Source organism: Equus caballus, chromosome 30 (genome assembly GCF_041296265.1).
Source record: "Equus caballus isolate H_3958 breed thoroughbred chromosome 30, TB-T2T, whole genome shotgun sequence".
In the NCBI taxonomy this organism is placed as follows: Eukaryota; Metazoa; Chordata; class Mammalia; order Perissodactyla; family Equidae; genus Equus; species Equus caballus.
Genome location: NC_091713.1, coordinates 16,341,842 through 16,369,724, shown reverse-complemented (window position 1 = coordinate 16,369,724; position 27,883 = coordinate 16,341,842). Strand labels below are relative to the sequence as shown.

The following is a 27,883-nucleotide window of genomic DNA, read 5'->3' as shown; positions in this document are numbered from 1 at the left end:
GTTTCTGTGGATTTGAATGGAAACTTTCGGACCTGATGGAGCATTAAATATCCCTCAGTGTAAACCTCTATCAAGGCCGATGTCTTTTCTTCTAAGTGCTATTTCCTGTGTAATTCAGAGGACTGCCTGCTAGCTTTCTATATATCCTAAACCTGCTTGGAAGAACCATTTACTAACAACTAACTAAACAAACCCGTAACATTCTTCACTGCCTTTATTAGTGATTTCTTCTTTATACATAATTTTAAATTCTGTTATCTACTGCTAAAGAAATCATTCTCGGAACTGGAGAGAGAAAGTTAAATCAAATTTATAACATGATAAACTATGAGGTTGCTGTTTACATACAGATTTTTTAATGGAATAAATGCAAAGTGAGTCCTTTAATGAAATACTAAGATTTTCTAATAATTTTTATTAAGATGGAAAGCTGTATTTTTTACTCACAACTTAACTTTAGTGACAGACGGCTGAATTTAGTGGCCAGTTCCCTGGTATATTTGAGTTTCTCAACTACCAGGAGTCACAGGCCTTTAAAAAAATGAGCGAAAGGGGAGCCCTTTTCAGACGTGTATTTTTTCTCCTTCCTCCACCCGCCCCCCACCTGCGCCCTACAGGCCCACACCAGGCGCCTGCAGAGACTCCGCCCTCCACCCCATTTCTGAGTAGTCAACATGCTTGGTAGAAGTGGGGCACAGCTCAGTGCCTAGGGTCTTGGGGCTCAGACACTTCACTCAAGTTTCAGCTTTATTCTCTATGTTAAATTAATTGGCAAGTATTTGAGGCCTGCTACATGCCTGGGACGAGGGTAACATTTCTGTTTATAGAGCTTATGTGCAATGGACAACATGTATAACAACTGACAGGAAAAGTCATTTTCTCGCTTTCTCAATCTTCACGTATATAGATTTAACAGAAAGAACTGATCAATGTCGCAGTAATTTTTTTAACATCCTAAGTGTTTATGACCAAGTTATTTATTTACCCTCTCACAAGGATTGTTACTTTATAAACTATTTAGAAAAAAAGACAGATAAATGGACAGAGTTCAGATTTAAGCAGTTTTCAAATATACCTCCTTACCCCAAGAATCCGTCTGCCTCTTACATGAACTCGTCATTAGCATTCAACAAAAGATTTACTCTAGAACTCTGTGTAGGTTGACACTGAATATCCCTAAACCATCCTAAATTTACTCTTTCAATATTGTTTTTTCTAATCAATTTTAGACTTCTTTCAAACTGGAAGGTTTCACTTTTCCAGCATCATTAACATAGAAAAATCTCTTTGATTCTCAAAAATTACCTAGAGACAACCCAAAGGGAACAAACCTAATCCACAACCCTATTTGGATGCTGGGAACAGAGGAAACCTGCACTACAGACCTCAACGCACTGGCTCGTCTGAACAGCCTTTCTTGGAGGGGTACCCACTCTAGCTTCTTAAAAGCAAACGTTCTCCACGTCTCTAGGTAGCCAAAGGTGCCCAGAACAATTTTATTCACTCAGATTCACAAAGATTCCTTATACATACTTCAAGTTTTGACTTCAAAAGCATTTAAGTAGAAATATTAAATGGCTTTTCAGGAAAAGTCAGAGGTATTAAGCATCACTAATTTCCACATTCTCATGGGTTAAATTCCCATTCCTTGGAGCTTTCAAGAGATGGACAGATATAAATTCATCTTTCTATTATAAACAAAAACGGAACTAGCAGGATCAGGTTTGGAGCTTCAGAGTGAACGCTAGTATAAATGTCTTTAGGAAAGTGGATTTTATAACAGCTACTTAAAGGAACTAAGAGCTCCTAGAGAGTTCTTTCACACTGCATGCTTTATATGATGTCATTTTTATGCTTACAATCGATAGAATTTAAAGAGTACTGGGGTTATGAAGTTACGATGGCTACAAAAAAGAAGGACAGAGATCCTGCAGCCTCCTTTGTAAACTGTGCTTCCTCAGACAGCACTACTTAGAATGTAAGGCCAGTTCTGCACAATGGCACTGAAAGGATCTACAAACTTAGGAGGCGCAAAAGTTGCAGCAAGGCAAACTGCAAAAGCGGCCATCTGTTACTTCATTCATTCTCGAACGGGAAGAAGTGACTTTAGTTTGCAGACAAACATTCTGACTTACATATGAAAGGAAGCAAGAACCTGAGACAGGACAGAGAGAAACACCAGTTGATATTTTTAGAACTGTGGCTGTGTAACGAATGACAAGAACACGCCCTCCATGAGGAGTGGAGAGGACAGCAGAGGGAACATCCGGGTCTGGAAAAGGAAAAAAGACAAGGACCACTGTATTTCTAATGAAGGCATCAGAATTTTAAAATGGAACTCAAAATTAATCCTTCATAAGGGTCAGATAAAAAGTACGGTTGCTAATACGTAGATTTCCAGAAATTGGCATGATGTATGAATAACACCACAGAGACAGATTTCACTATATTTAAAGTTCATACTCGATAAGGCCCTTTACCACACAATGTCCTTTATACCCTGCAAATACATAAAGGAAGATTTGAACTGTGTAAATGAGCTTAAGCATCTGAGTATGTTGTAGAACAAAGCAGAGCAAAATTAAATATTTATCATTCTCTTGACTGTAAGAGTAAGACAGTGTGTCAAGCTGGGCCAAGAGAAAATAAGAACCAAGAGGAAACACCCAAAAGTTATTTCAAACAAAAAGTAGATACATTACACACATTCCCTTTGTATACATTACTTAGTATTTAAGACTTTTATGAAATCTTTAAAGAACAGTGGTGTGATACGTAAACTTTGAAGTAATGAAGTCGTGGACTTTAAAAAGTGTTCTTCACATTCAATATAACTTATTTGAGAACCAACAGATTATTTCAGATGATTATCTAAGTGTCACAAACAAGCAACATGTATATACCGCAATTTTATTTCAATCGCACAAACGAAGTTAGCGTGTAGGAAATTTAAATGAAACAGTACGGTAAAAATAGCAGAGAACCGAAAGATCTAAACAGGAAGTACACCTAAAGCATGAGAATCCGACATTCATTAGTGTTTCATCTTCAGTTTTGAGTGACACTTGATGCTCGCAAATTTCGAAACAAACTTTGAAACCGTGATGTCTGTTCTGAAGAGATTTCAGCACCAGCACTAAGATTTGTACATTCAGTTGGTTTGCATTGACTGGTTAGCCATTGACAGAGCGTATGGTACAGATTTGTCACAGGTCAGATCACAGTGTTGAGGGAAGAAGTGCCTTCCTGTAATGAAAAAGGGCCCCTGAACTTCGCTCAGCGTAAGACATCCAATGTACACGAGCACGAAACCATCGGAATAAGGGGTTCCAAGGAACACAGTTTTGAGGAGGAAAATAACTTAAGCTTCTGTTTCCCATTTTAATTACTGAAATCTCTAACAATGACAAAACTGTCACGCCTGACAGTAAATATATAGAGTAATTCAATCAAACCTCTTGGAAAGAACACAGTTAGCAATCTGGGATAATGCAAAATGATGGAAAATAGAATGTGATTCGACACTGGTTCTTTTTGTCATTTTACACAGACATCGTGTCAATATTAGACCAAGGCACAAAACGTTTAGTGCATAAACCGGTTTCTTTTAAGATCTACCAATTTATTGTAGTCTTTTACCTTACTTTGGACCACTGTACCCAGTACTCTATCCTACCATAGACTATTTAACTTAACCAACAAAATCGAAAGTGATTTCTGACCAGATTTATAGGGGACATAAACGTTTGTATCATTAAAGTGTTTGCATAACCAAAAGTACAATAATAAAGATGAAAATGCCTCCTATTTCTTTTAGAAAATAGTACTTATAAGCCTTCACTACTATTGCATGACGGTGAATAGTTTATAGAAAAAAGAACTGTATTATTGAATTATGATAGCTCATCCATCACAGATTAATCTCAAAATGAAGTTTCTACAGAAACAAGAACTATTTTAACAAGGAAAAAATATTCCCTCATTCCAACCTCTCTGCAGTGGTAGTGGCTGCAGAAGGGCAGCATTTAGAAAACTATGCTATCCACAAGCTCTGTCCTTATGAACCGAGAGGTAAGAAATCTAGAAAGCAGATGAAAATGGATTATGTCTCCAAAATTTTAGTAGAACTTCTGATAATCAAAGATTTCAAAGCAAATATGGCACATAACAACTCAAGCATAAATCAAGATGGAGAGCCTGGAGAATTTCTGATTTCCTAAATTTTCAAAAAGAAATCTATCATTGCAACATACAGGATTTCTCCCCTATTTTAATCTTACGAGTTTCGAAGAAAAGGGAGTGGATTACATACATGCCTGCCTGCGCACACCCACACGCACGCGCACACAAACACGTGCGCACCCACACAATGAGAACTTGGGTGTCTAATTCCTCTTCCCACCACCTAAGTCTCGCTTTATTTATTCAAAGAAAATCATGAAGAAGTCTTCATTGGTTTCCCTTTACCTAATGATTTCTGAGATCCTAAGGGCTGCCATCATTGTTAACTCTTGTATTTCAACATAACAAAGTTCAAAAGCAGCTTCGTTGTCAGGAACATGTACCTGGACACCTGTACAACTGCAGGGCCCCGAGGGGATGGCAACCGCCAAACCCGGGGTCGAGCCTCTGAGCTCCACAGTGAGAGGGGACTCGGGAAGCTCAGAGTCACGTTTCAGACCATCGAAATTACTGAAGTTAAAATACAAATAGCTGAAGACATGATGTAACAGATTAAGTACTTGGTTCTGTTAACATATTTACCAATTAAAGTCACAAAATATTCCTCATTATTATTCATGCAGGTAATTGAGAAAAAAAGATAGTGCAGAAGTTAACTTTAAATAAAAACTTATTCCTTCCCTTCCTCCCACTCCCCTATACTCTACAAAACGATCTCCCTGGGACTAGGCCTTGCAAAGGCCACTACGTATTAGTGTGACATGCATTACTGTCTGCAATTAAAAAAGCTAACTTTGTGGTGGTTGTAATTACGTTATAAAAATGTCCACATGCATAAATCTAAAAAAGGTTGAAAACCTACAGTAAATCTACAATATATTGTTTTACATTTGACCACTGGTTTGTGTTATGTAGGAGTCATAGATTTGGTAAAGCATTGTAACAATTTAGGAAGGCATCTAAATCTTTAAATTCTGGACGAATTTTATGTTTTAATCTACAAAATTGCATGAAGGCTAACTCGAGAGACTTCCTATCATTCTAAAATTCCTCAAGCTGGACAAGTCATTTTTAGGATACTTTCTGATAAATATCACCCTTGGAAAGCACATACAATTCCATTTGTTCCACATTTTATGATCTTAACCTACATCTCAATTATTCATGGAATATCAAATATGATAGGAAGACAAACCTGAGAGAAACATTTACAATACAATAGCATAACTTGCTAAATTCTTCATCAGCGCTCTCTGAAAAACACTTCTTAAGCCTTTTTCTTCTTTATTTTAGCAATGGACTGTGGGAAGTGTGCAATTTTTTTCTCGACATGAAAATATTTCAATGCACGGTGATCCTGTCTGACGGGTTTAGTATTTTCTGCATAACTGTCGTAGGAACTCTTACATGACTCTCTTCCATCCTGTTGAAAAGGTCAGAAAAAAGCAGCAAACTGGGAGGGAAATAGCTTATCACCAGAGTAAGAATGTCTGAAGGCTTTCAAACACGTTGGTTTTTCCCTCCTTCTGACTGTTTGTCTCCATTTTCTTCTTACAGCTCACAAAATCTAGGGGTTTGTTGTTTGTAGGTTTTTTCTTCTTTCTCCAGATTAAAGTCCTCTCTTCTCCTTAGTTTGTGGCTCTACGCGGTATTTGACTTGCTCAGTTCCTGCCTGATTGCTGGTAGGAAAAGGAAAAGTATTGAAAGCAAATATAATGATAAGGTAAAATAAATGAGTAATTCATTTTTAAGAAATGTTCATGATTGCACTCAAACTCCCAGTAATAAAAAGATACTCTGACCTTGCATCTTTCATTGCATAGACCTTTGTTTTCTTACCACAAAGATGACACTAATTTCTCTATGTGTGTATTTATTTATTCTCTCCCTTTTGTATACAAAACGAAAACACTGATTCTGTGGGCTCAAAACCAAGAGGCAGTGGGGTGGGATGGATGAGGGGAGGTGACCTAGAGAAAGGCTGGTTTGCCTGGCTTTCCGTCACCTGGAACTTAGGGATCTTGTTGGTCCCTAGTTTTACAAATGATTTCAATTAAATGAAGGAGCGAGAGATCCTCCCTCACACCCTCAGCCAAGCGAAGGGCAGGACACTGGCAAAGTAATTGTTTTATGCCCTCAAGTAATCAACTGGACACTTCCTTATCTGCATTTTCTTAAAAATGGCTATTTCTTAAACATCACTCTAGGGGCAGAGAATTTTTTTCAACACTCACCATCAATGAGTTCTTCTTTTAGCTTCGTTAATTCTTTTCTCATTTCATCTAAAATGTCCTAAAATATTAGAGAAAAACATCAGGAATACAGGAAAAAAAATACTGCTAAAAACACTCTTCTTCATATAAAATTTTAAGAATGTATGAAATACGACATGGGTTTTTTGTTTCCAGAGCCACACTTATGTCCTAGAAGACTAGCCTTGGTAAATTTAACAGTCTTCCCTTCCCAATCTCTGCTTATTCTGGCCTAGCCAGATATGAAACAGAATGGTTTCTCAAACTAAAATAATTACTCTGCCATCCAATGAAAGGCATGATTCAGATAATTTCTGGAAAAGACAATAGCTCTGCTTTTAATCTAGTCTTCTGGGAGCAGACTGAGAAGTGATGCAGAAAGAACTTTCAAGGAAGACAAGTCAACTGGACAATGAGCTCTTGGCACATCTGTCATCTGGACTGAAGTATGGTGATTCCTTAGGGGTCACCAAAGCTGCCAGATTATGTTTCCAGGAATCTAGGATTCCCCTGGAGGGTCCTCAGGGGCTGCTCAAATAGATGGAGATTAGGTGGATGGGATCCTCCTGGACCCGCTCTGTCCAATATGGCAGGCACCAGCCACACGTAGCTACTGAGCACTCGAAAGGGGCTCGTCTGAAATGAGATGCTCTGTAAGTGTGAAATATACACCAGATCTCAAAGATCTAGTATGAAGAAAATAATGCACAATAACTCATTAGCAATTTTAAAATATTGATTACATATTGAAATATTATTTTGGTTATATTAGGTTAAATAAAATATATTAAAATGAATTTCACCTGTTTCTCTGTACTTATTTCATGTGGCTACTAGAAATTTTAAATACTTCTGTGGCCCATGTTACAGTTCTATGTATTAGTGATGCTCTGGACCCGCCTTCCTCCATGAAAACCACTCCATCTTCATATTTTTTGCAAAATCTCTAAGTTCAATTTGAAATAATGGACATTCTCCAATTAAAAATGATCAAGAACTGTATAATATGGAAGCTAAAAGGGCTACATGACAAGGTGACAAAGTTTTAATGAGTGAAAAGAACATCTATCCTTCGGAGGGTTAGGTTCGAATTACGTGACTTCCTTTAGTATTGCACGTCTCAGGTAAAATGAAATTGCTCTGTGCTAAGCTTCATTTTTTTTAAAAAAACTTTCCATGTTTAAAATAAGGTTGAAAACTATCAATTAGTTTAATCCCTCCATTTCACCAGTGAGGAAACTGAGGCACAGAAATTAATACATGAACTAACAGATATACTTATTAAGATTAATCTTAAAATCAGTGCTAAAATCAAATCTATCCTCTCTTTTACTCCACTACTTCAGATAGCCAAGAACGGACCATATTTTAAAGTGTGTGCAAGTGCTTTATTTTAAAACATTTTGCAAGAAAAGAAAGCCATATTTAATACACAGGAAAACAAGGGCTTGATCATCAATGACCACACGGTTCCTTTTCAAATTATATAACTCAACTTAATTTTTCAAATAGTTTTGCAGTATAAAAATTAGGTTTATCTGAAATTACTGTTAGTATTTCTCTTTTTAATTGCTATTTAACTTGTATTTTGAACTCACATTACTACAAAATTATTGGTCCCTTTTTGAGTTCCAATTAAACACCTGCTAGTGTTTTAAACAATGAGTGATGGAATGGGGAAAATGGGCTTTGAAGAAAGATTTGGGCTCTAATCCTGACTCAAGTACTTACTTAGCTGTGGAACTGAGTAAATTTAACTTCTCTGAACCTTAGACGTGCAGAAATTGAGTAGAAACATGACACGACTCCCATTAGGATTAGGAGACAATGTCACGTGAGAACCCAGCAAATGCCTGGCACTTACGTCCACCAGACAGTCAATAAATGGTTGTTTTGGTGATGAGAATAACCCCTATTTTCAGAGGCCATCCTGAAGGGCAGGGTGACAAGATGGAGATTAAATTCTGCATTACAGGCCCATCTGTACTCAGGTCTGCAAAACCGAGAGCCGTTTTACTAAGATGCACTGCCTTCCATTTCAAATCTTTTTAACACTACCAATTTTTAAAAAAACATTATTTTACCTCTTCTCGGAATAAAAGCTGCACAATCTCATCAGCTATCACTCCTTCCACTTTTTTCCCCTGAGTACACAGGTATTAAATATAATGCATATGTATCCAAAATAGGGACACCACCTTTTTTCTTCTTTATAAAGTTGAGATAATTGTCCGTATAGTTTGGTTACCTGTTTCCCCTAACACGAGAAAGTGTTCACAATTCACTGTTCACTCTTCTCAGTCACGATTCCCTAACGCTGCAGGGCCCTCCCACACGCTGTGTATTCATATATTTCTATGGTCTTGTCTCAGCATCAACTCTTGGAAGTGAAACTGCTGAGTTCAAGGGTAAGACATTTATTTTTAAGGCTTTTGAATGTTTTCCCAAACTGCAAAGTGCCCATTTTTGCCAATGATAAGTGAAAAGTGCAAGCCTTTTTTTTTTTACACAACTATACACCAGGCACTCACATTTAAAGTTCACAGTGCACCATTCAACCAGTGCGCCCACCCTCCACCACTGTTGGAACTTTATGTGAACTCACTGACGCAAAACATGAGGATTGAAAAAGGCAATACAGTGCTAACGCCACTAATGTTTAATTTGTATAAAAATGTCTTAACTCTATATTCTTTTCAAGTACATTCATGATCTGTCAAATATACGCGTGTACATTTCTTAAAAAGAAACAAACAAAGGGGAGTTGCCACGGAGCACCCACCTGCTTCAGTCTGTCGTAGTCCAGCCCCTCCGTCTGGACTCCGTTGGCACTGGGCTGGGACGAGGGTGCAGATTTGGGTCTGTACAAACGAGATTTTCAGGACAGGTAAACAACACTTAGGATATTGAATGAGTTCATGAACAACTGCAAATTTACCAAACCAACACCAGATTTAAGTACAGTTCTTAAATCACACTGTGTTAAAAAGTTAATTGTCAAAGCTGCAGGACTGATTAGAACATAAAGCAGAAAATATTTTTCACTTTTCTCAGTACTTTCAGTTATTTGTAAAGAAATCAGAAAGAGGCGATGAGATGACGGGACTCCTTCAGTAAAGAGTAGAAGATAGTGTCCTCTGGGCACGAGGCAGGTGACCAGGAGAGGTGAGCGTGCTGATCAAGACAGAGGTGAAAGGCCAGCTGAATACCCGAGGCCCACGGACACAATCTCATTTTCTCCTTCTTTTGAAATTGTGCATTGTCTACTAAATATCTGGAAAACCAATGGAAGGGAAAATATAAAGACTTGAATATTTTACACCAATATGGATCAGTTTGCAAATTCTAGGCCTTAATTTTCAGGAAAAAGGCATTTTAGTAAGCATGATTTCTCTGTATATGCTTTATTCCATTTCAAGCATCAAAATAAATAAGAATGTTGGAAAAGTGATTATTAGATTAAAAGTATATTTATCTTGGGGCCAGCCCGGCAGCAGAGCCATTGAGTGTTCACACTATGCTTCGGTGGCCCAGGGATTGCGGGTGTGGGTCCTGGGTGTGGACCTACACACACGACTCATCGAGCCATGCTGTGGCGGAGTCCCACATAAGAAATAGAGGAAGACCAGCACAGATGTTAGCTTAGGGCCAATCTTCCTCACCAAAAACAACAAAACAAAACAACCTATATTCATCTCCAATTGGCTATGTGGCCAGTTCCAGATAAAGTTTTTATGGAGATGTCATCTGAATAGTGTTTCCAACTATTTCCATAAAATTATTTTGTTTAAAAAAAAAAGGAATGCCAGACAGAAGCAGACTGTCAATTATTATTACACTTTCAAAAGTTTAGATGCTATTAAAAATTTTACATGAAGAAATAAGTCTTAGGGATTGGGTACTTTCTTTGTTTTTTTTAATAAGATTTTATTTTTTCCTTTTTCTCCCCAAAGCCCCCCGGTACATAGTTGTGTATTCTTCGTTGTGGGTTCTTCTAGTTGTGGCATGTGGGACGCCGCCTCAGCGTGGTCTGATGAGCAGTGCCATGTCCGCGCCCAGGATTCGAACTAACGAAACACTGGGCCGCCTGCAGCGGAGCACGCGAACTTAACCACTCGGCCACGGGGCCAGCCCCTGGGATTGGGTACATTTTAAGCAAAAGTTTCAATATCAAATAAATCAGTCATGGCTCCCTCTCCAATTCTGGCAATAAGAGAAAATCCTAAGTGGAAAATCTAGAGTTTTGAATGAGTACTCCTCTATTTTCTGCGTTAATACAATAAGCAGCCACTCTCTAGGGGCCATAAATCAATGCAAATGAAAACCATCAGTCAAGTCACATATTTTCCATTTTGCAGAGTACCCGTGGTTAGAAGTCTGAACCAAGACTCAACAGGTATAATAACTTTTTCAAAGTTATAATTTCATAATTCTTATAAGGCATATTATACTTCAAACCCACAGGCATAGTTTGTGAAGTTGAAATACTGAGTTAATTTGCTTTAATATCAAAACACATTACTGCTTAAAAGGTTGTTACGAAGCAAGTCAACCAATTTCACTTTATTAGACATCTGCTGCTCTGCTTATCTGAACAAGGAAACTAAGAACTTCCAGAAAGCTCCATTCAATAAGCACTGAGCCAAGCACTGGGGGGATATGAAGATTCTATGACGCATTTCCCTTCCTCTTGTGAGGAGACACCTTTATCCTTTGCTGGGAAGGCTGTTTAGTTCCAAAGTCACTGAAGATTTACTGAGATCTACCGTACGCAAGGCCCGGCGCTCTGTGCAGTCTGGCTGAGCAAATATCCTTGAAGGTGACACACTGTGCACTTCGTACACCGTGCTCTCTATGCCCGTGCTCCCGGATGGCAGTCTTCATTACTCCGCTTTTCTTTTCATATTTAAGTGGTACACTTGGCTAATTATTTTCGCCTCAGTTACATAATGAATACCCCCGAAATTCATGTGAATAACTATAGTCTGCTACTTAACCGGGTGGTATGTTATGAATATATCCATATTTACCAAACAATGCAAAAAATTATTGTTGTTATATAATAAACAATTGTGGAAACATGCAATGTTTAAAAAATTTAATTCATGCTAACATGCAATCCATTACCGCCGCCGCCACCACCACCACCACCACCACGGTAATTAACTAAAGGGGGGAACTTTTCATACTGAGGGAAAGAAGTAATCACCACTTTTTAAAAAAAGGATTATCAACAACTTACCCCCGGGGCTACTATGTGTGAAAGCAGAAAGGCAACTGAGAGATTTACAATGGAAAATCTCACTGTCAAATGCTATTTTTCTCTCTATGTACTAGCAAATGAAAATAATTTTAGCAAAGAAAAATTTGGCCAAATAGAGTCTGATTACAGAACTCCTTGCTCATTGCCATAGACGCCCCCTCCACAGACTATTTAATTCATGTTCCCAGTAGACTGGATGTGCATTTTTAAGAATACATGCACATAACAACTTGGGTATACTTCGATTATTTCTAACCTATGGGTTTTCAACATAATTGGTCATAAAATATGAAGGTTTCTCAGAAGTTTTTATTACTTTATCATGAGAATGTTGCCCCTAGAAGCTGACTATAAAATAACTGTAATATGATATTTAAGTCCCTATTCTGCCAAATTAGTTCTAAAAATAAGTATTTGAGGATTTTTAAAAATTGTCAAATTTTTTTTTAATTAAGAAAGAAATATATGGTTCATATCTTAAGTTTTCTCAATTAAAAAAAACATCTGCTCAGGATGTTAGACGTTGGGTTGTTAAAGATAATTTATTACAAAGTATCTCGGAAACAGATTTTCCTCAAAGAAAAAGGATGCACAAGTGTGGCTATAATACCGTCCGGCGTTCCAGTAACGACCAGCGCACGGTGTGCTCCTCCACTGTTTAAAAGCCACGTCGCACAAAGAGAACAGCCTTTAAAGGAAAGTGCAAGAGCTACAAACAGCCCGGGTCCAACTGGGGCCCCACTGCGTGTTTCCGAGGCGTTTACCACTTGTATCCATCCTAACCCGGCTAGAAACCGTGGCAGGGAAATGGATGCTAGGAAGTTTTTCTAATTAAAACCTCTTAGGATTTTCTTAAGTGTTCTAAATAAAGCTAAATATGAAAGACTCAGTGTTCCTAATGGGCTCCCCGTGGTGATTACCCATCCACGCAGAAAAGCTCAGCCCTCCCCTCAGCAGGTTACTTAGTCCCAAGTCACAAAGGCACAGCAGGGTGATACCTGTGTAATGAATCATAGGACCTGTTGTCAAAAACAATCTGATTTTTCCTTGGAGAATCCCGTCTATGAAGGGGAAAAACCATTTAAAGGGGTATAAAATAGAACTTTTAAGAATAATTCTCATTATGTTACTGTTTTATAGGGTTTTAGCCACAGCAAACAAAGTAAGAACTGAAGGAGTCCATAAACCTTAAAACGATCCATGTTCCAACAAAAAAAGAAGATATTTGGAGACTAACCCTAGTTATGCGAGGATACTGTTTACTTGACAATTACAGAGAATTAAAAATATCATTATGCAATGCTTACTTTTATAGACTGATGACAGTGAAACCTACCCACACACAGATTCAACAAGTATCAAAACACAATCAAAGACGTGCTATCAGTGAACGTAAAGCTACAGACTCAAGTGAAAAGCACCATGAAAATCACTGCAGCTTCGAGTACACAAACTTAACTCTTCTCATGAGGCACGTGAAGAACTTCTGATCTTGAATATAAGATCTCTAAGCTCTTAACAAAATCGCAGGAAGAGCTCACAAACTTTCCAATGTTGCATTCCAGTCATAGTTTAAAGCATTTTTTAACTATGACATTCTTGCTTTTATTCTGCCATCTGACATCGTCACTTAATATATACAGCATAATGCAACATGTCATTTATATGACAGGATTAACCCGTCTGACCACAAACATAATTTTGACATGGACATTCGGAGGAGAAACAGCGGCTTTCAGTACCGCACGAGGATGAGGCACATGTCAATAAAAACATAAAATGGCCAATGTACTCCTTTCAGAAGGAACAGGGGAGATGACTTGGAAAGAAAAGCAATACCGTTCTTAATCTTTTAAACATATTTTAAAAATCTTTTATCATCTAAAACTGTTCGCAGTGAAATTTTAAGACATACATATCAGCGGTTGGATCAAACCTGTCAAAAGGTATGAGTGGCCAGGAAATAATCGGGCATTTCAGAATTTCTACTTGGGGAAAGGAGAGGAAAACCATGCACCAGAGTCAGAACATGATTTCAGTGCACTACTAGATAACAGTAACCAATATTCAATTAATCTATGTAAAAATAGTTTTTAAATGGTGACCTTTAGAACACTTATTAAATTTCCTTTGGAAGTCTGAAAAATCTTTCAAAGAATATTTTTTCCTTCACTAAACGAACCCAAACACATCAAGGGACATATTCCATTTGGAGCAGCCTTCTAAGATGCGCCCTCTGCCGTGAACTCAGCTTTAGCTTTCGGCAGGCTCACGGTGGGACTCCTCTCCACGCGGCAGGGACGGACGAGGAGGAGAAAGAGCTCCTCCCCGTCACCACTCACATCTCAAAGGACTAATCATCGCAGTTCTGTTCTCTGACACATCCTGGATAACGAGGCCTCATAGCGTGCTACTGAAGAACATCCAGAACTATTAGACACGCATTAGAAGGCCACCTCAGTTAGGCATCTAGGAAACACAAAAATTTTTCTACTCTATCGAAACATGTCCACCAAGGGCAATTCCTGCATTTTCCTCTAAAGTCAAATACATTCATCTTTCAGTCACTTAGAAACTCCAAGCGTCTATACATTCAAAAAGGCCCAGTTTCCTCATGGAGCTTAAATAATTGTGTCATCACCAAATCTTTCCCTTACCAGCAGAAAGAACCACACAAAAATCAAATCCAAATGTTCAGATTCAGGCTAAGACAGAAGAGATTTGTGACAATATGAGGCCCTTCCTTGTATTTTTATTAGGTTTCTATAATTAGAGTCAAGTTTGCTTTTTATCAGGCAAATAGCTCAGAGAGAAAAGGCAAAAAACCTTTTAGTCTCTGAATACATACTTTTTCTGGGAAAAATGAGTCCTATAAACTATCTCATAAACCAAGAAAGGGTTTTATCCATGTTCAAGACCGGTGACATTACATTCAGTTACAATAATAAAGCATGCCTAGCTAAGGAGAGCTGGATTTGCTGACCGTGCCCAGGTGGCCCCTTGTAGAGAGACACCTTAACTAGCCTTGTTTCTGGGTATTAACTTCTCTAACCTGATTATATAGTGTCAACTGAGAGAGATATAAATCTTTCCACTTTACAAATTCAAAGTTTTAGATTTTACGTTGCTCTCTCTTAAACCCTGTAGTCTTTTCTCTCCAGCTGCTTTTCAGTTTTAAACATAAAAATTTCTCTCCACAATTACATTTACAAAATGAAGGATGTCACGGAGATTAATGGGGAACTGCGAATATATACATTACATAATATAATGGCTTAATGTTAAACTTCCTGAGAGTGATAATGCTCTTGGGGTCACATGGAGAACACCCTGGTTATTAGGAAAATGTTCAAGTATTCAGGTTGATGCAGCACATATTTGTAAAGTGTTCCCCAACTATTCAGAGGGAAAAAAGTGTGGATGTATAGGTAAGAGTTCAAGCAAATGTGGCAGAATGTTAATATAACTGGTGGATCTAGGTGACGGGTACATGGGTGTTCACGATGCTGTTTTCTCAACTTATCTGTAGTTTTGAATTTTTCAAAATTAAAACACTGGGAAGAATAAAAGCTATCTAAAAATTTGAGAGAAACTGTCAGATAATAATAAGCATACGGTAGAATTTAAGACAATCACTAGTAAAAATATCATGGGGCTCAGTGGTTGTCCAACAATAGGATTATAGTGTCTTCTTTGCTCCTTGTACAATTTCCGATCTACCGTTTGATTTTTTTCTACAATAAAGATGCAGATGTTAATTTCTCTTTCGACACAAATGTAACAAAGTTGATACCTGGAGATGACGGGCGACTTGCTGCCATTCATTGTGTTTGTTCTTTCCCAAGGTTTTCTCGTTGGTTCTTTAAAAATAAAGAACATAAGTTAGTAACTATCTTATATGTTCCCAGAGATATTGTAAAACAAATAACAAAATACTAAATCTCAATATCATGTTAATGTAGCAATATAGATAAAAATTTTTTAATTTTAATTCTGAACTTTAAACTCTATACAGATTCTAAATTGTATTAATTTCAGACCTCAAAATGAAAAGAAATAAGCAAGTGAGACAAGCTTCCTTAGGAAAAACTTAGATTAAGTCTAAAGTACTATCATTCTAGGGCCAGCCCCGGCAGCCCCGTGGCTCAGTTCGGTGCGCCCAGGTTCCAACGCCACTCATCGGCGTCCACACTGTGGAGGTGTCCCACATACACAAAGAAGACTGGCACAGATGTTAGCTCAGGGCGAATCTTCCTCAGCAAAATAATAATAATAATAACCAAATCTATACACCAGAGGGTAAGAGATTCTCTAGTACAGATACGATAATAGGAATAAGAACAGGATAATTTTAATTGGAATGGAATAGTATAAATTATTTGAAATTAATAAGGATAGTTAAATTTGTTAGATGGGGTAGTATTGACTATACTATTTACTAAACTACTTTTAGTGCCAGCGGTAAAACAAAAAGTATAATCTTTAATATGTTCATGTACTTCAGTATTTAATCTAAATTCAAATAGCCCTCTTGAAAAAAAAATTCAAACAACTCAACACAAACTTCAGAATCAAGTTCTACTGTACTTCCTTGATGCTCAAACAACCAATACTCGGGACTTAGTGGACAACTCCAGCTAAATATAAATAAGCTCAGGCTAAGCTCTTATTACAGAAGACCTACACAGTGACGCACTGGTCAGCAGTCTACGGTGCTGTGAACCGCTGCTCTAATTTGGGCCGACCCACTGAGGCATCACAGGCCTCACTCACGACTGGGTGACACTGGGAGTGGCATCCTGTCATGGAAGGAAGCATCTGGGCCACATGGGAATCGAGTCTAAGTCTGAGTAGTGATCTCACTGCCCAGTTTTCCATTCCTTTTCTTTTTTCCTGAGAAAGACTGTCCCTGAGCTAACATCTGTGCCCATCTTCCTCTATTTTATGTATGGGATGCTGCCACAGCATGGCTTGATGAGTGGTGTAGGTCCCCGCCTGGGATCCGAACGCGCGAACCCCAGGTTGCTGAAGCAGAGCGCGTGAACTTCACCTCTACGCCCGTCACTGCCCAGCTTTAACCAGGAAACTCTCCACTGAGTTCCAATGTGGCCCCTCAGCTGGCTTCTGCACGTTCTCACCGACATAGCTCGTCCTCTCTTCAGTCTACACAGATGCAAAACTAAACTCAAACCCGCCCAGGAAACACGGCCTTTGGTGTGGATTTCTGCCGAGTTCAGTCACGTGGTGTGAAACCTTAGTCGGCACTGATCTTGCTTTACTCCTCTCTTCAATCAATCATCAACTCTCCCCTTCAAATTACACTTTGCCATTCCTTCTTTTGTATTCTAACCGCTAACACATCTCTCAGTGACCACCACAGAGCAGGCCAGGGGACATCAGCTAAGCAGAGGAGGTCCAGGACAGACAGAATCAGAAATACACCCACAAAACACCAGCCAGAGGAGGCGAAGAGGGAAGTCCTGAACGACACTCAAGGACAACTGGACAGGCAGGGGAATGGTCATCAGGACATCGTCGCCAAAGAAGAGGTAGGCAACGAGATGAGGAAATAACTCCAAGGCACCAAGAGGTAGCGAGTGCTGCCGTTTAACGGCTGGCTGAGGTCCCTTCTCAATCGGCCAAACCAGAACTATTTAACCTTAAGAGAGCTGCTCTGGTTTTGAGGAAGAGCAGGTCAGTTCAGCTCCACAGGGAGAGCGGTCCCCTTCTCTCCACGGGGCTCCAGGCTGCTCTCAGGAGGAAGGACAGAGGCTGGGCTACCTCCACCAGGATCCCTACTGGCACCAGTTCCCCTATCTCGGTCCTGCTCACAGCTGCCATTTTAATGTTCCTGAAACAGCTTCAGCTGGTCATCAACTCGGTCCTCTCAGGATAAAGTCTAAGCTCCTGATCTCCCATAAAAGGCTTTCAACGTTTTGGTTCTAACTCACTTTTCCAACCTTTTCCCCCAATCCGCCTCAAAAAGAATTCTCTGTTCTAGGCAGGCAAGTCTACTTAGCATTTCCTGGTCTCTTCTTGCTCCTCTCCAGCCCCCCTTCTTTGCTCACGCTACGCCCACTTCCTGACGTATCACCCCTCCTCTGCTTTCAGCCAAACTACATACTCTTCAAGCCACAGCAAAATGTCCTATTTCTCTCCAAAGACGACCGAGGCCACTCCAAACTCTAGGACCCCCTCCCTCTTTGACACATTATTTAACGTTCAACATGTGGTCATGAAAGATTAGCTTTTCACTTGTCTGTGTCTTGACTTCCCAGGAACTCTAGAGTTTCTCGTGCTCAGGGCAGCAATTTCACTTCTTTTTGGCCTGTCAAGTGTCTGACACAGGCCAATTACAAAAAAAAAAAAAAAAACACCTGAATGAAACAAGTGAAAAAAGAAGCCCCCAGTCGTGCTGAACGAATCCCTGATTTTATACATACGGCACACACGATGCAAACACACACACACCATCCATGCTTTAGTTTTCCGTCTTTTAAATAAGGAGATATATATGAGGCAAGGAATTCTTAACTTGGGGTCCATGGCTAACCTTTAATTAATTCATGAACATTTTGAAATTATGAGCAAATTTATATGAATATTCCCTGGGGAGAGGATTCACAGCTCTTTTCAAATCCTAAAGGCTTCTGTGACCCCAAATTACAGTTGAGTTCCAAAATATCTGCGGTCTTAAAAACAGCATATATAATTAATTTTGGCTGATAGAAGAAAAATAAAGCTAAAATCAGTGGGTCACAAACTAGAGAATTTTTGACGAAAATTAATGTAAACTGACTTGAGTCCTTTTCAGAGGAAAAACAAGGAGAGCTGAGGAAAAATAGCTCACAAATCCACAATGTACCTATAATTCAGCAATCAAAAGACTACTCCACAGTCTCGATTCAATAACGAGAATGAGAGGTTGGGGCTTTTTCGTTGCAAATGGGTTAAAATCACAAAAACCGAAGTATCTTTTCTAAAAAGTGGAATCTGGAGGCAGCTGGGGGTCTCCAAATCACGACGTAGGAATTAATATAGATATTTCTCTAAAATGGTTACCTATGGATCATTCTAGATATTAATTCATCAAAATCATCAAATTTATTTATGTGATCTAATTCCAAATTGGATGAAGAGGTGAATAGATAGTCCAGCTCTTAGCCTTTCAGTCAAATATGAAGAAATGACATGTACATTTGTAACAATCTCATATTCTCATCACAGATACAGTACTAAGTGCCTCCAGTGAAATATATTTTGTTAATATTCTAAGTAATATATTCTATGTCCAAGAGTTGTCAATGTCACAAATTTCACCAAATTCAAGAACATTTCCCAAAAGCTTTAAGGAGATTTTTTTCTACCTTACAAATTAGAAGCTTTATTTCCTTGATTATCAATATCACCCAAATGAATGTTAAAATGACAAGCTTCTCAATTTGAGAATGTTCTGAAATAGACTTCAATGCTAGCTGACACACTTACTTAATCTTTACCCTCAAGAATCAATTATTAAAAATACTTCCCTTTTCACCTGATAATGTATTTTTCTTTGTTTTACTGAACGATGTCAAATCATTAACAATAATACACATGGAATCTGTAAAAATTATGATTTTCAAAGACACAGTCATCAGGAAAGAACTCTGGGTTTTACCGGGTCTCCCAAAATCAGAAAGGAATTAATAGCTATTTCCGGGATCAGAAAGGCAGAGGGAAAAACGTCAGTGCTTTCAAGCGTGAACAAAGAACCTGAACATTTCAGTGACCACGCAGTCACTTGATCCAAACGTGGGGAAATTGGGATTTTTAACTGGGGAGTAGTAATATTTAGAGAAAGTTTTTAGGTTAAAACACATCTCTTGAACTTACCAGGTGTACTTGTTGAAGACGCCTTAGAAGTCACAGGCTCTGAGTCTTCCTAAATGAACAGAAATATGTATTAATGACATCAGATCAAGGAGACGCCTGTTGTACATATTTACTGTTTAAATTTCCATGTCCAGCCTTCTTTCTGCCACTCCCACCTTCCCTTCATCAATCTTCTCTCCCTCTCTCCAAGTTCAGGCTCTTTTTTCTCCTACCCTCCTACATTCCCCACGGCTCCTTCCTCGTGTGTTGTCATGGAGCACTGCACCAGCCAATGTTACTGAGCCAGATCTAAGGGACAGACTTGAGGAATGGACCAAAGAAGGCTAATACAGCAGGGAAAACAATTATATCATTTGTCAAACACCCATACATAGAACAGAGAAAGCAGTTTGCCCAGGTGAACTGGGGAGGGGGCACGAAGGTTACACTCAAGCTAACGACCACAGGGCTCCTGGGGGAAATATCTGAAAACCGTTCACTTCGCTTCATTCCTTCACTTTAAATGCAAAGAAACTGAAACTCTAAGAGTAAAAAAGAAAAAAACCTGGTAGCAGGTCATGTACTCATTTACTGGTGGGCTTAGGTATGGTTCTAAACTCTACAGGTTTGAACTTGAGTGTTTTTCCCATAACTCCACACATTCAACCCATTTTACTAAAAGGACCATTAAAAATTTGCTCAAAACAAGCGATTTTTAATATCTGAGGAGTTAAAAACAAGTAATTGTGGACTCAAATTAATGAAATTCACACTAATCTTTGACACGATTTCCTGAATGAGGTGTTCCTGAATTTCACATTTTTACGTGTAGTAGACTATAACTTACATTTTTGTCCTCTTTTTGATCTGTGTCTATTGTTGATCCCTTTTCAGCAATTCTTCTCCTAGAAAGAAGGTAAACTGCATTTTTTAAAAAGTCATCCAACTCTTAGTGTTAAAACTACTTCTTCAAAAGGGAAGAATTGCATCTAGTTAAATTATATTTGAATAAAATTAACAAAATCCTCTCAATTCTGGAGACATCCACACAATTTCTCACTTACCTCCTGGCCAGCAGGGCACTCATTTCTTCCATTAAACCACTACCCCCTAAAGGAAGGGGTCCATTTCCACGACCTGAATCTGTTTTAGATGAGGCCGAATTCACGCCAATGGTACTCCCTCCGCTTGGGACAGAGGCATCCTCCATCTTAATGAGAATATACATCATCATAAACTCCTATGTTAGACAATCCTACATTTATTAATAGATTACATTCAAAACAGAAGGAGACATCAGCATGAACGTCAATAAACACAGTTAAATATTATTATTATTCTGCTGGGAAAGGCTTGCCCTGAGCTAACATCTGTTGCCAATCTTCCTCTTTTTTTTTCCCCTCCCCAAAGCCCCAGCACATAGGTGTATGCTCCAGTTCTAATTCCTTCTAGTTCTTCTGTGTGCGCTGCCACCACAGCATGGCTACTGACAGGCAAGCGGTGTGGCTGCAAGATGGGGAACCAAATCCAGGCCACTAAAGTGGTGAGAGCACCGAACTTCAACCACTAGGCCATGAGGGCTGGCTCTAAATATCATTTTGTACATTTTCTTAAGAACCAATGGAGTAAAGAGCATTGACTTTATATCAATGGCAGTTTTATAAAAGGTAACATTACAATGGGACGAAATGCTAATATCACCAGGTGTCTCGTGTGATACACTGAAGAGGACATGTTACTTCGGTGGTAAAAAATGCATCACCCAAATCTAATCTTGAGGAAACACCAGACAAACCAAACTAAATGATATTCTAAAAAGTAATTGCTTTATGGTATTCAAAAATGTCAATATCATGAAAGAAAGATTAAGGAATTCTAACAGATTAAAGTAAAATAAAGACATATTACAACTACATGTAATGAGTGATCTTAGATGAAAAAACATTTGCCATAAAAGACATTATGGGACAATAGACGGACTTTAAATAGATTTGTAGATTATAGTATTCTAGCAATGCTAAATTTCTTGGTTTTGATAATTATACTGTGGTCATGTAGGTGACTGTCCTTGTTCTTACAAAATACACACTGAGGCATTTAGGGAAATGGGGCACAGTGTCTGACTTCCTCTCAATTCAGACAAAAAGAGAGCGTTTATAGAGAAGCAAATGTAGACAAAGAAAGAATAAAGCAAACGTGGTCAAATGTTAAGTGGTGAATCTGGCTGGTGGTTTTACAGAAACTCTTTATATTATTCTTAGGACTTTTCTGTAAGTTTAAATTATTTCAAATTTTTTAATCGATGAAGTTAATAAGCTTCATAAAATTAGAATACAATAAATTCAGTATTTTAGATATTGAGACAGGATAAGACATATATAAAAAATACAATCATTTGGAAATGCATTTACCCGCGACACTTTCCTAAGCTTTGCTCCAGCAATTGCAGCTGCAAGTCCAGTTAAAGGGCGATTGTCTTCCGACATGGATGCCGCAAAAAATCCAGATGCAGGGAGAGGAGGAGCGGGCGGTGGTGGAGGCGGAGGGGGGACTTGGTTAGGAAGAGGGGGTGGCGGAGGTGGAGGCGGAGGCCCTGAGGATGGAAGAGGAGGGGGTGGAGGGGGTCCTGGGGGTGGAGGGAGTGTGGCTGAAGCCTGGGCAGGACCTGGTGGGAGGGGAGGCGGGGGTGGAGGTGCAGGTGGTCCCAAGACAATGCCTGAGAGATAGAAACGTTAAATAAGACCATCAACATTAGAGCTAAGTGATAATATTTTATGAGGAAAGGTATGCAGAATGCCAAGCTAAATTAAACTCACTCAAACGTTACTACCTGTTAACGAGTTCCATTTACCATAATGTTTTAAGTCTAGATCAGTATTAAAAAGATACTGAAATGTAAAGCCGAAGTGTATAACTACTTACACACTTTATTAATAGAACTATGCAATAGATTTAATTAGATTTTTTGGTTGTTGTTTATGGGGATTTGCTAAATAAACAAAATAAACCCTTCTAAAGTTTGGGAGGGAGGCAGCCTCCGTAAAAAGTAAACTAGTGTACATGACGGCAGTTAGTGCTATTTGAACTAAGAGAGCCAAAGTAATCTGTGCAGACCTTAATTCTGGACACAATAAACCCCACAATAGTGAACACGTATATTACTTGTTTATAGATAGCCAAAGTGACTGGAGTGAGAATACGAAGGGGGGGTGGGTCCCAGGCTTCAATTTCTCAAAACATTCCACGTCTAAATCCAATGTGCGGCGAGAGCTGAGAATCACCAACGTAAAGGAATCTACTAGTACAACGCAAAACCTCAGGCTAACTATCAGAAATAATTAAATGCCATGGAATTTGAAGTGCAGAGTTTTTTCAGCCTGGAAGACGGGTGGTAAGAGAGAAATGTCCAAATCTGGTGCAGTCCACAAAGGGAGTGAACAAGAACTTATTTACTATCAGGAGACTGAACTAGCCGGTACTCTTTTCCTTAAAAGCTTAAATGGGCGTTTTAGGACAAATAAAATGCTATTTGTACACTGAGTGGAAAATTTTTTTAAGCTGCTAACTTTGAGCAGTTACACAAGCTGAAAACAAAAATTGCTCAACGAAGAGTACTACGGGGCACCAGGCTGTCAATCTGCCCCGCGTCCCTGGAGCTCTGAGGACAGAGCACGAAGGCCACTTCACCTATCAGCGCACTGTGCCTCTGCAGCCCAGCAGTCCCGTCACAGCGATAACTGAAGCGCACGGTTCAAGGTATATGCAAATCCGCTCAGTCAACAGGAAAAACAGATACACAGCAATAACAACCCTTGGTACTTTATCTTAAGAACTAAGGTTTTTTAAAAGAGGTGTGTTTAAATCCAGACTATGACACTGTTTCTTTGTAAGTACCAATTTGTTGTCGTATTCCTTCCTGTAATTCTTGCTAAATCCTATTAAAAAAAAGAGGAGGAGGAGGAGGTCGCTGGACATCTTCTTATTTACTTACAGAACCAGGTCCTTCTGTGCTTACAAATAATCCATCTTAGAGGACTGCATCCTCCCTGCCCTGCTGCCATGACAGTGAGGTTCAGGCATGGGGAAGGGACACTACAGAGGAGGCTACTCTCCCAACGATCCCTTCAGCCTGTTACTTCTCATGATTCTGGACCCTCAAAACTGGAGGGTCTATTTTGAGGGTTTCAAAAATGGAACCCTTTGGGACATATGTCAAGCCTGCCACCCTCCAGCCCTCCTGCAGTCAGGCTGCTCCAATCCCTGGAAAGTCCAATATGGGAGGCCCAGCACAGGAGAGCCCAAGATGAAACAGGTCCACCATCAGAACTGTTCCAGAGGGGCCTCCAGGAAGATGTACACGATGATTACAGTTGGGCACTAAATCTCTAAGTTTCCCAGAAATTAAAAGAAGACAAGTTAGGCCATAAATTTATTACACAGATCAAATGAGTCACGTAATGTTTTCCTAGTGAAATTTTTAAAAAATGTATTATGAAGGCCCTTAAATACTGGAAAACACCTCCAATTATGATACTACAGAAGATACCAAAATCTAGTTCAATATGGAAATTCCTCACATCGATCCTTTAAATGCAATTAATTCAAGAGAGAAAAAAAAACATTCATTTTCTTTCTTTTTTTTTTTTTGGTGAGGAAGATGGGCCCTGAGCTAACATCTGTGCAATCTCCCTCTATTTTGTATGTAGGACACTGCCACAGCATGGCTTGATGAGTGGTGTGTAGGTCCGTGCCCGGGATCCAAACCCAAGAACCCCGGGCTGCTGAAGTGAAGCATGTGAACTTAACCACTACACCCCCGGGCTGGCCCTGCTTTAACTTGTTAAATTACAAAAAATATGGTACTACGGCATAAAGATGTTCAATCATCAAAACCATCCTCCCCACTCTTCCAGGCAGTTAAAGTTGCCGATGTGGAATACTTTCAAGTGGTTAGCTGTCAGCGGCAATGACGGAAGCCTTACCCTGTTGGGCTGGAGTCTCGGCCGGCTGAGAGGCTGCCTGCAAGCCTGGCTCAGAAGCAGAGGAGTCTCCCAGCACAGAGTTTAGAGGAGTCTCCACAGAGGCGGGGGCAGCTGCAGGGGGAGAAGGGAGAACACTAGGCTTGGATGAGGGAGTTGAGGCAACGGGGGTGCTCGGAGGAGGAGAGGCTTGAGATCCACAGTGTGCGAGTGGCGCGAGGGAAGGCAGTGGAGGTGGCGGAGGCGGCGCTGCGGGCCCCGAGGTAGGCGGTGGAGACACTGGGTATGCTACCGAGTCAAGCAGCCCGTTGGGTGCGGTTGGTGATGGAGGCATTTGGGGCACAGGAGAAGAAACACAAACAGGGAGGACAGGCCTTGGACCCGTAGCTTTGCCTGGGGGGCTGCTAATCATGACTGGAGGAGACGGAGGGAGGGGCGAGAAATTGGAAGGAGACCAGGCACAGGGCTTCGCAGCTGGAGGCTGAGAGGAGGGTGTGTTCACAGGAGAAGAAGGCCGAGAGTTTCTGTTCAGAGGACGAGGAACTGTAGCGTAATGGGGAAGAACAGGGTGGAAGGCTGAACCTAGAGATGTTGCAAAACGGGTCGCTGGGTGTCGAAGTGGTGGTGTGGGGGGTGTGGAAGTAGGTGGCAAAGCGGTCACTACGGCATAGTCAGGAGTGGCCTCTGATACTGGAGCTGAGATGACTTTAGCATATGATGGAGGAGGTGCTGAAGGAGGCTGGCAACTGGCATACTCAGGAAGTGGAGCACTATACAGGGAGCTGTCTGAAGATGGAGCTGGGCAGAGGTGGGAAGCGGCAGCAAGAGACAGGGTAAAAAAGGAGAGAGAAAAAGGGAGCGAGTGAAGCCACGAAACCAGCATTCAGACGGAATGTACAAACGCACACTACAGTTAGTACAGAGAATTAGCCACAAGTGCAAACACCTAATCTCACCCCAGAATACTGTAACTTATAAACACATTTTGAGATCCAGAAGAGGACGAAATAAGTTTTGTTTTTATCTAACAAGTAGATTGATAAATTACATCGATTAGTTTAACCTTTACAAGAAAAAGACAGTAGTCTTAATTTTCATTATTTAGTCCACTAGGAGGACGTTAAGATTACATGAATAGGACCACAAGCAGAAGAAGAAGTTTAGTTGTTTTTTTCAAAACAACAAATAGCAAAACTGGCAAATATTTATTATAAAAGGCTAGGAACCCGCTATTCAGTGTTTATTTGCAGAAAAGTTTTGTTTTGCTGGCTATAACACCAGAAAATAGTTAGGCAGTTAAAAATAAATGCATTAACTCAAACAACAGACCAGTCAACCAATATTGAATCAACCCACATCGAGACTTTTCACATAAGCTACATGGAATAAAAAAATAATTCTTAAATCCTATAATAAATGTTAATTTTAATGAATGTAAAAATATCTCAAACTTTCAGTTATATCTTAACCCTTAGGGTCCTTCAATAAATTATATAAATAAGTAAATCCATCAGATCTAGTAATTTTCTCTAATTTTTTGCAATACTAGAAAATAAATGTAAATAGTCAGTTTTAGAGAGGGTATTTTCACCTACTGCCTTTAATTCCTCTTTCAAAAACTTTGGAATACAATGAAGAAAATTTCTTGCTGAATGATACTGTAATACTACAGTATTCAAGACAATTTTAAGCAATCTCAAAAGGGAAATATATTCCAAGTTCATCCAATATAAAAATTTCCCCATAAAAACACACTTTACACTTTATAGCCAATTTATAGGGAGTCAGAAGAATTAGAATGGCAGAATAAAAATTTCTAAGAGCTTTCGTCAAGTCTCCAAGCAATAAAAGCAATACAGAGAGAAATAAAATGTTCAACTGCTTGCATATTTTTCCTAATTTCCAATCGTATCGCTTAATCCCAAGCATCTCCAATGGGAAATGTTCTAACATGTGAATACACAAACCCTCAGCCACCACCAAGCTCAGACATCAAGAACGCAGGACAACGTGTCAACTTCTTACCAGCATTCGATACTCTTCGCTCTCGCTCCCATTCCAACTGCTCCCTTTCTAGCTGCTCCTGCCGCTCTCTCTCCTGCCTCTCCCGGTCCAGCCTCTCCAGCCGCTCGCGCTCCAGGCGCTCCCGCTCCAGGCGCTCCTGCCGCTCCTGCCGCTCCCTTTCCTGTCTCTCTCTCTCCAGCTGCTCCTGCTCTAGTCGCTCCCTCTCCAGTCTTTCCCTTTCTAGCCTCTCCCTCTCCAACCTCTCCCTTTCCATTCTTTCTCTCTCCAGCCTTTCCCGCTCCAGCTCCTTTTGTCGTTGCTGTTCTTGTAGTTGCCTGAAATGGAAAACAACAAAAAAAATATGCATCTATGGCTACTCATCATTAAAAACCTATTCCTTTCACAGTGAACCTATGTGAACCTTATCTCTGACTCGAACACAAAGCTTTGGAGAGCATGCAGTCAACATCTCTCCTCCCACCGGAGGAGGGCAACTTTAGATAGAGATGACACATTCGTTTCATAGAAATGAAAACAATTCCTCTTCTCAAGACCATTTTTGGCTGAATGCTTCAGCACATTACACTAATCTCACTTTATTCTGTACTTATCATGAATAAAGTGTTGCAAATTCATGCATTTTCCAAGTAACTGAACATAGCACTAACAACAAGTCATTAGTTTAATCAATTATTGAAAAAAATTTCTAAGTTGTCATTTCCTTCCTAAAACATAACATGAAATTTTCATTGTACAAGTAATATACTATTATTATATAATATTAGGAAATACACTGGCTGGTCACAGCAATAGCTCAATAAAAGTTTGCTGAATGAAAAAAAATACACAGTTAAGAAAGAAGGAAAGAAACAAACTGAAATCATCTCATATTCAAAGGTTAACTATAATCAACATTTTGGCATTCATACCTCCAGATTCTCCTCACGTAAAAATATACATATAAACTTTAAAAACCAAATAAGACAAAATACTATTTCCCGATCGCTCTGAAATCTACGTTCTTCTCTGCCATTTAAGATACTGTAAAAGGTTATTCCAAGGCACTCAGCATAGTTTCGCATCGTGGTTTTTCAGGAGTGCATAGTGTTCTGTGGCTAAGCTGTCCGTGTGCAAGCAGTCTCCTACGGCAGGATGTCAGCTAGCCTAACACCATTACTAACACCGCAGCAAACATTTATCTCCATTGATCTTTGGACCCTTTCTAACTGCTTCTTAAGGATCACCACTGATGACCAGATTTGCTGGGTGAAAAGGTATAAATATCAAGATTTTTGATACACGGTTCCAAACTGTCTTCAGGAACAGCTGTGCCAATTAATACTCCCAGC

General features: G+C 39.5%; 1 protein-coding gene across 19 annotated transcripts in view; it reads right to left on the bottom strand.

The window, feature by feature from the left end:
* Nucleotides 1-2,894: 2,894 nt before the first annotated feature.
* ENAH (ENAH actin regulator) overlaps nt 2,895-27,883 on the bottom strand; it is a 140,117-nt gene continuing 115,128 nt past the window's right edge. For 5 of the 19 annotated variants that reach the window (XM_070255991.1, XM_070255996.1, XM_070255995.1 and 2 more), the window contains 11 exons: nt 26,556-26,869; nt 24,534-25,328; nt 21,963-22,267; nt 20,616-20,761; nt 20,399-20,456; nt 19,573-19,621; nt 15,491-15,557; nt 12,696-12,758; nt 9,217-9,295; nt 6,417-6,474; nt 2,895-5,861 (listed from right to left, as the gene is read on the bottom strand). In XM_070255991.1, coding sequence (XP_070112092.1) covers nt 5,824-5,861; nt 6,417-6,474; nt 9,217-9,295; nt 12,696-12,758; nt 15,491-15,557; nt 19,573-19,621; nt 20,399-20,456; nt 20,616-20,761; nt 21,963-22,267; nt 24,534-25,328; nt 26,556-26,869 — 1,972 coding nt within the window. In that variant the 3' untranslated portion in view covers nt 2,895-5,823. The remainder of the gene's footprint in view (nt 5,862-6,416; nt 6,475-9,216; nt 9,296-12,695; nt 12,759-15,490; nt 15,558-19,572; nt 19,622-20,398; nt 20,457-20,615; nt 20,762-21,962; nt 22,268-24,533; nt 25,329-26,555; nt 26,870-27,883) is intronic. The other 14 variants (XM_070255998.1, XM_070255997.1, XM_070255993.1 and 11 more) reach the window with 5 other exon arrangements.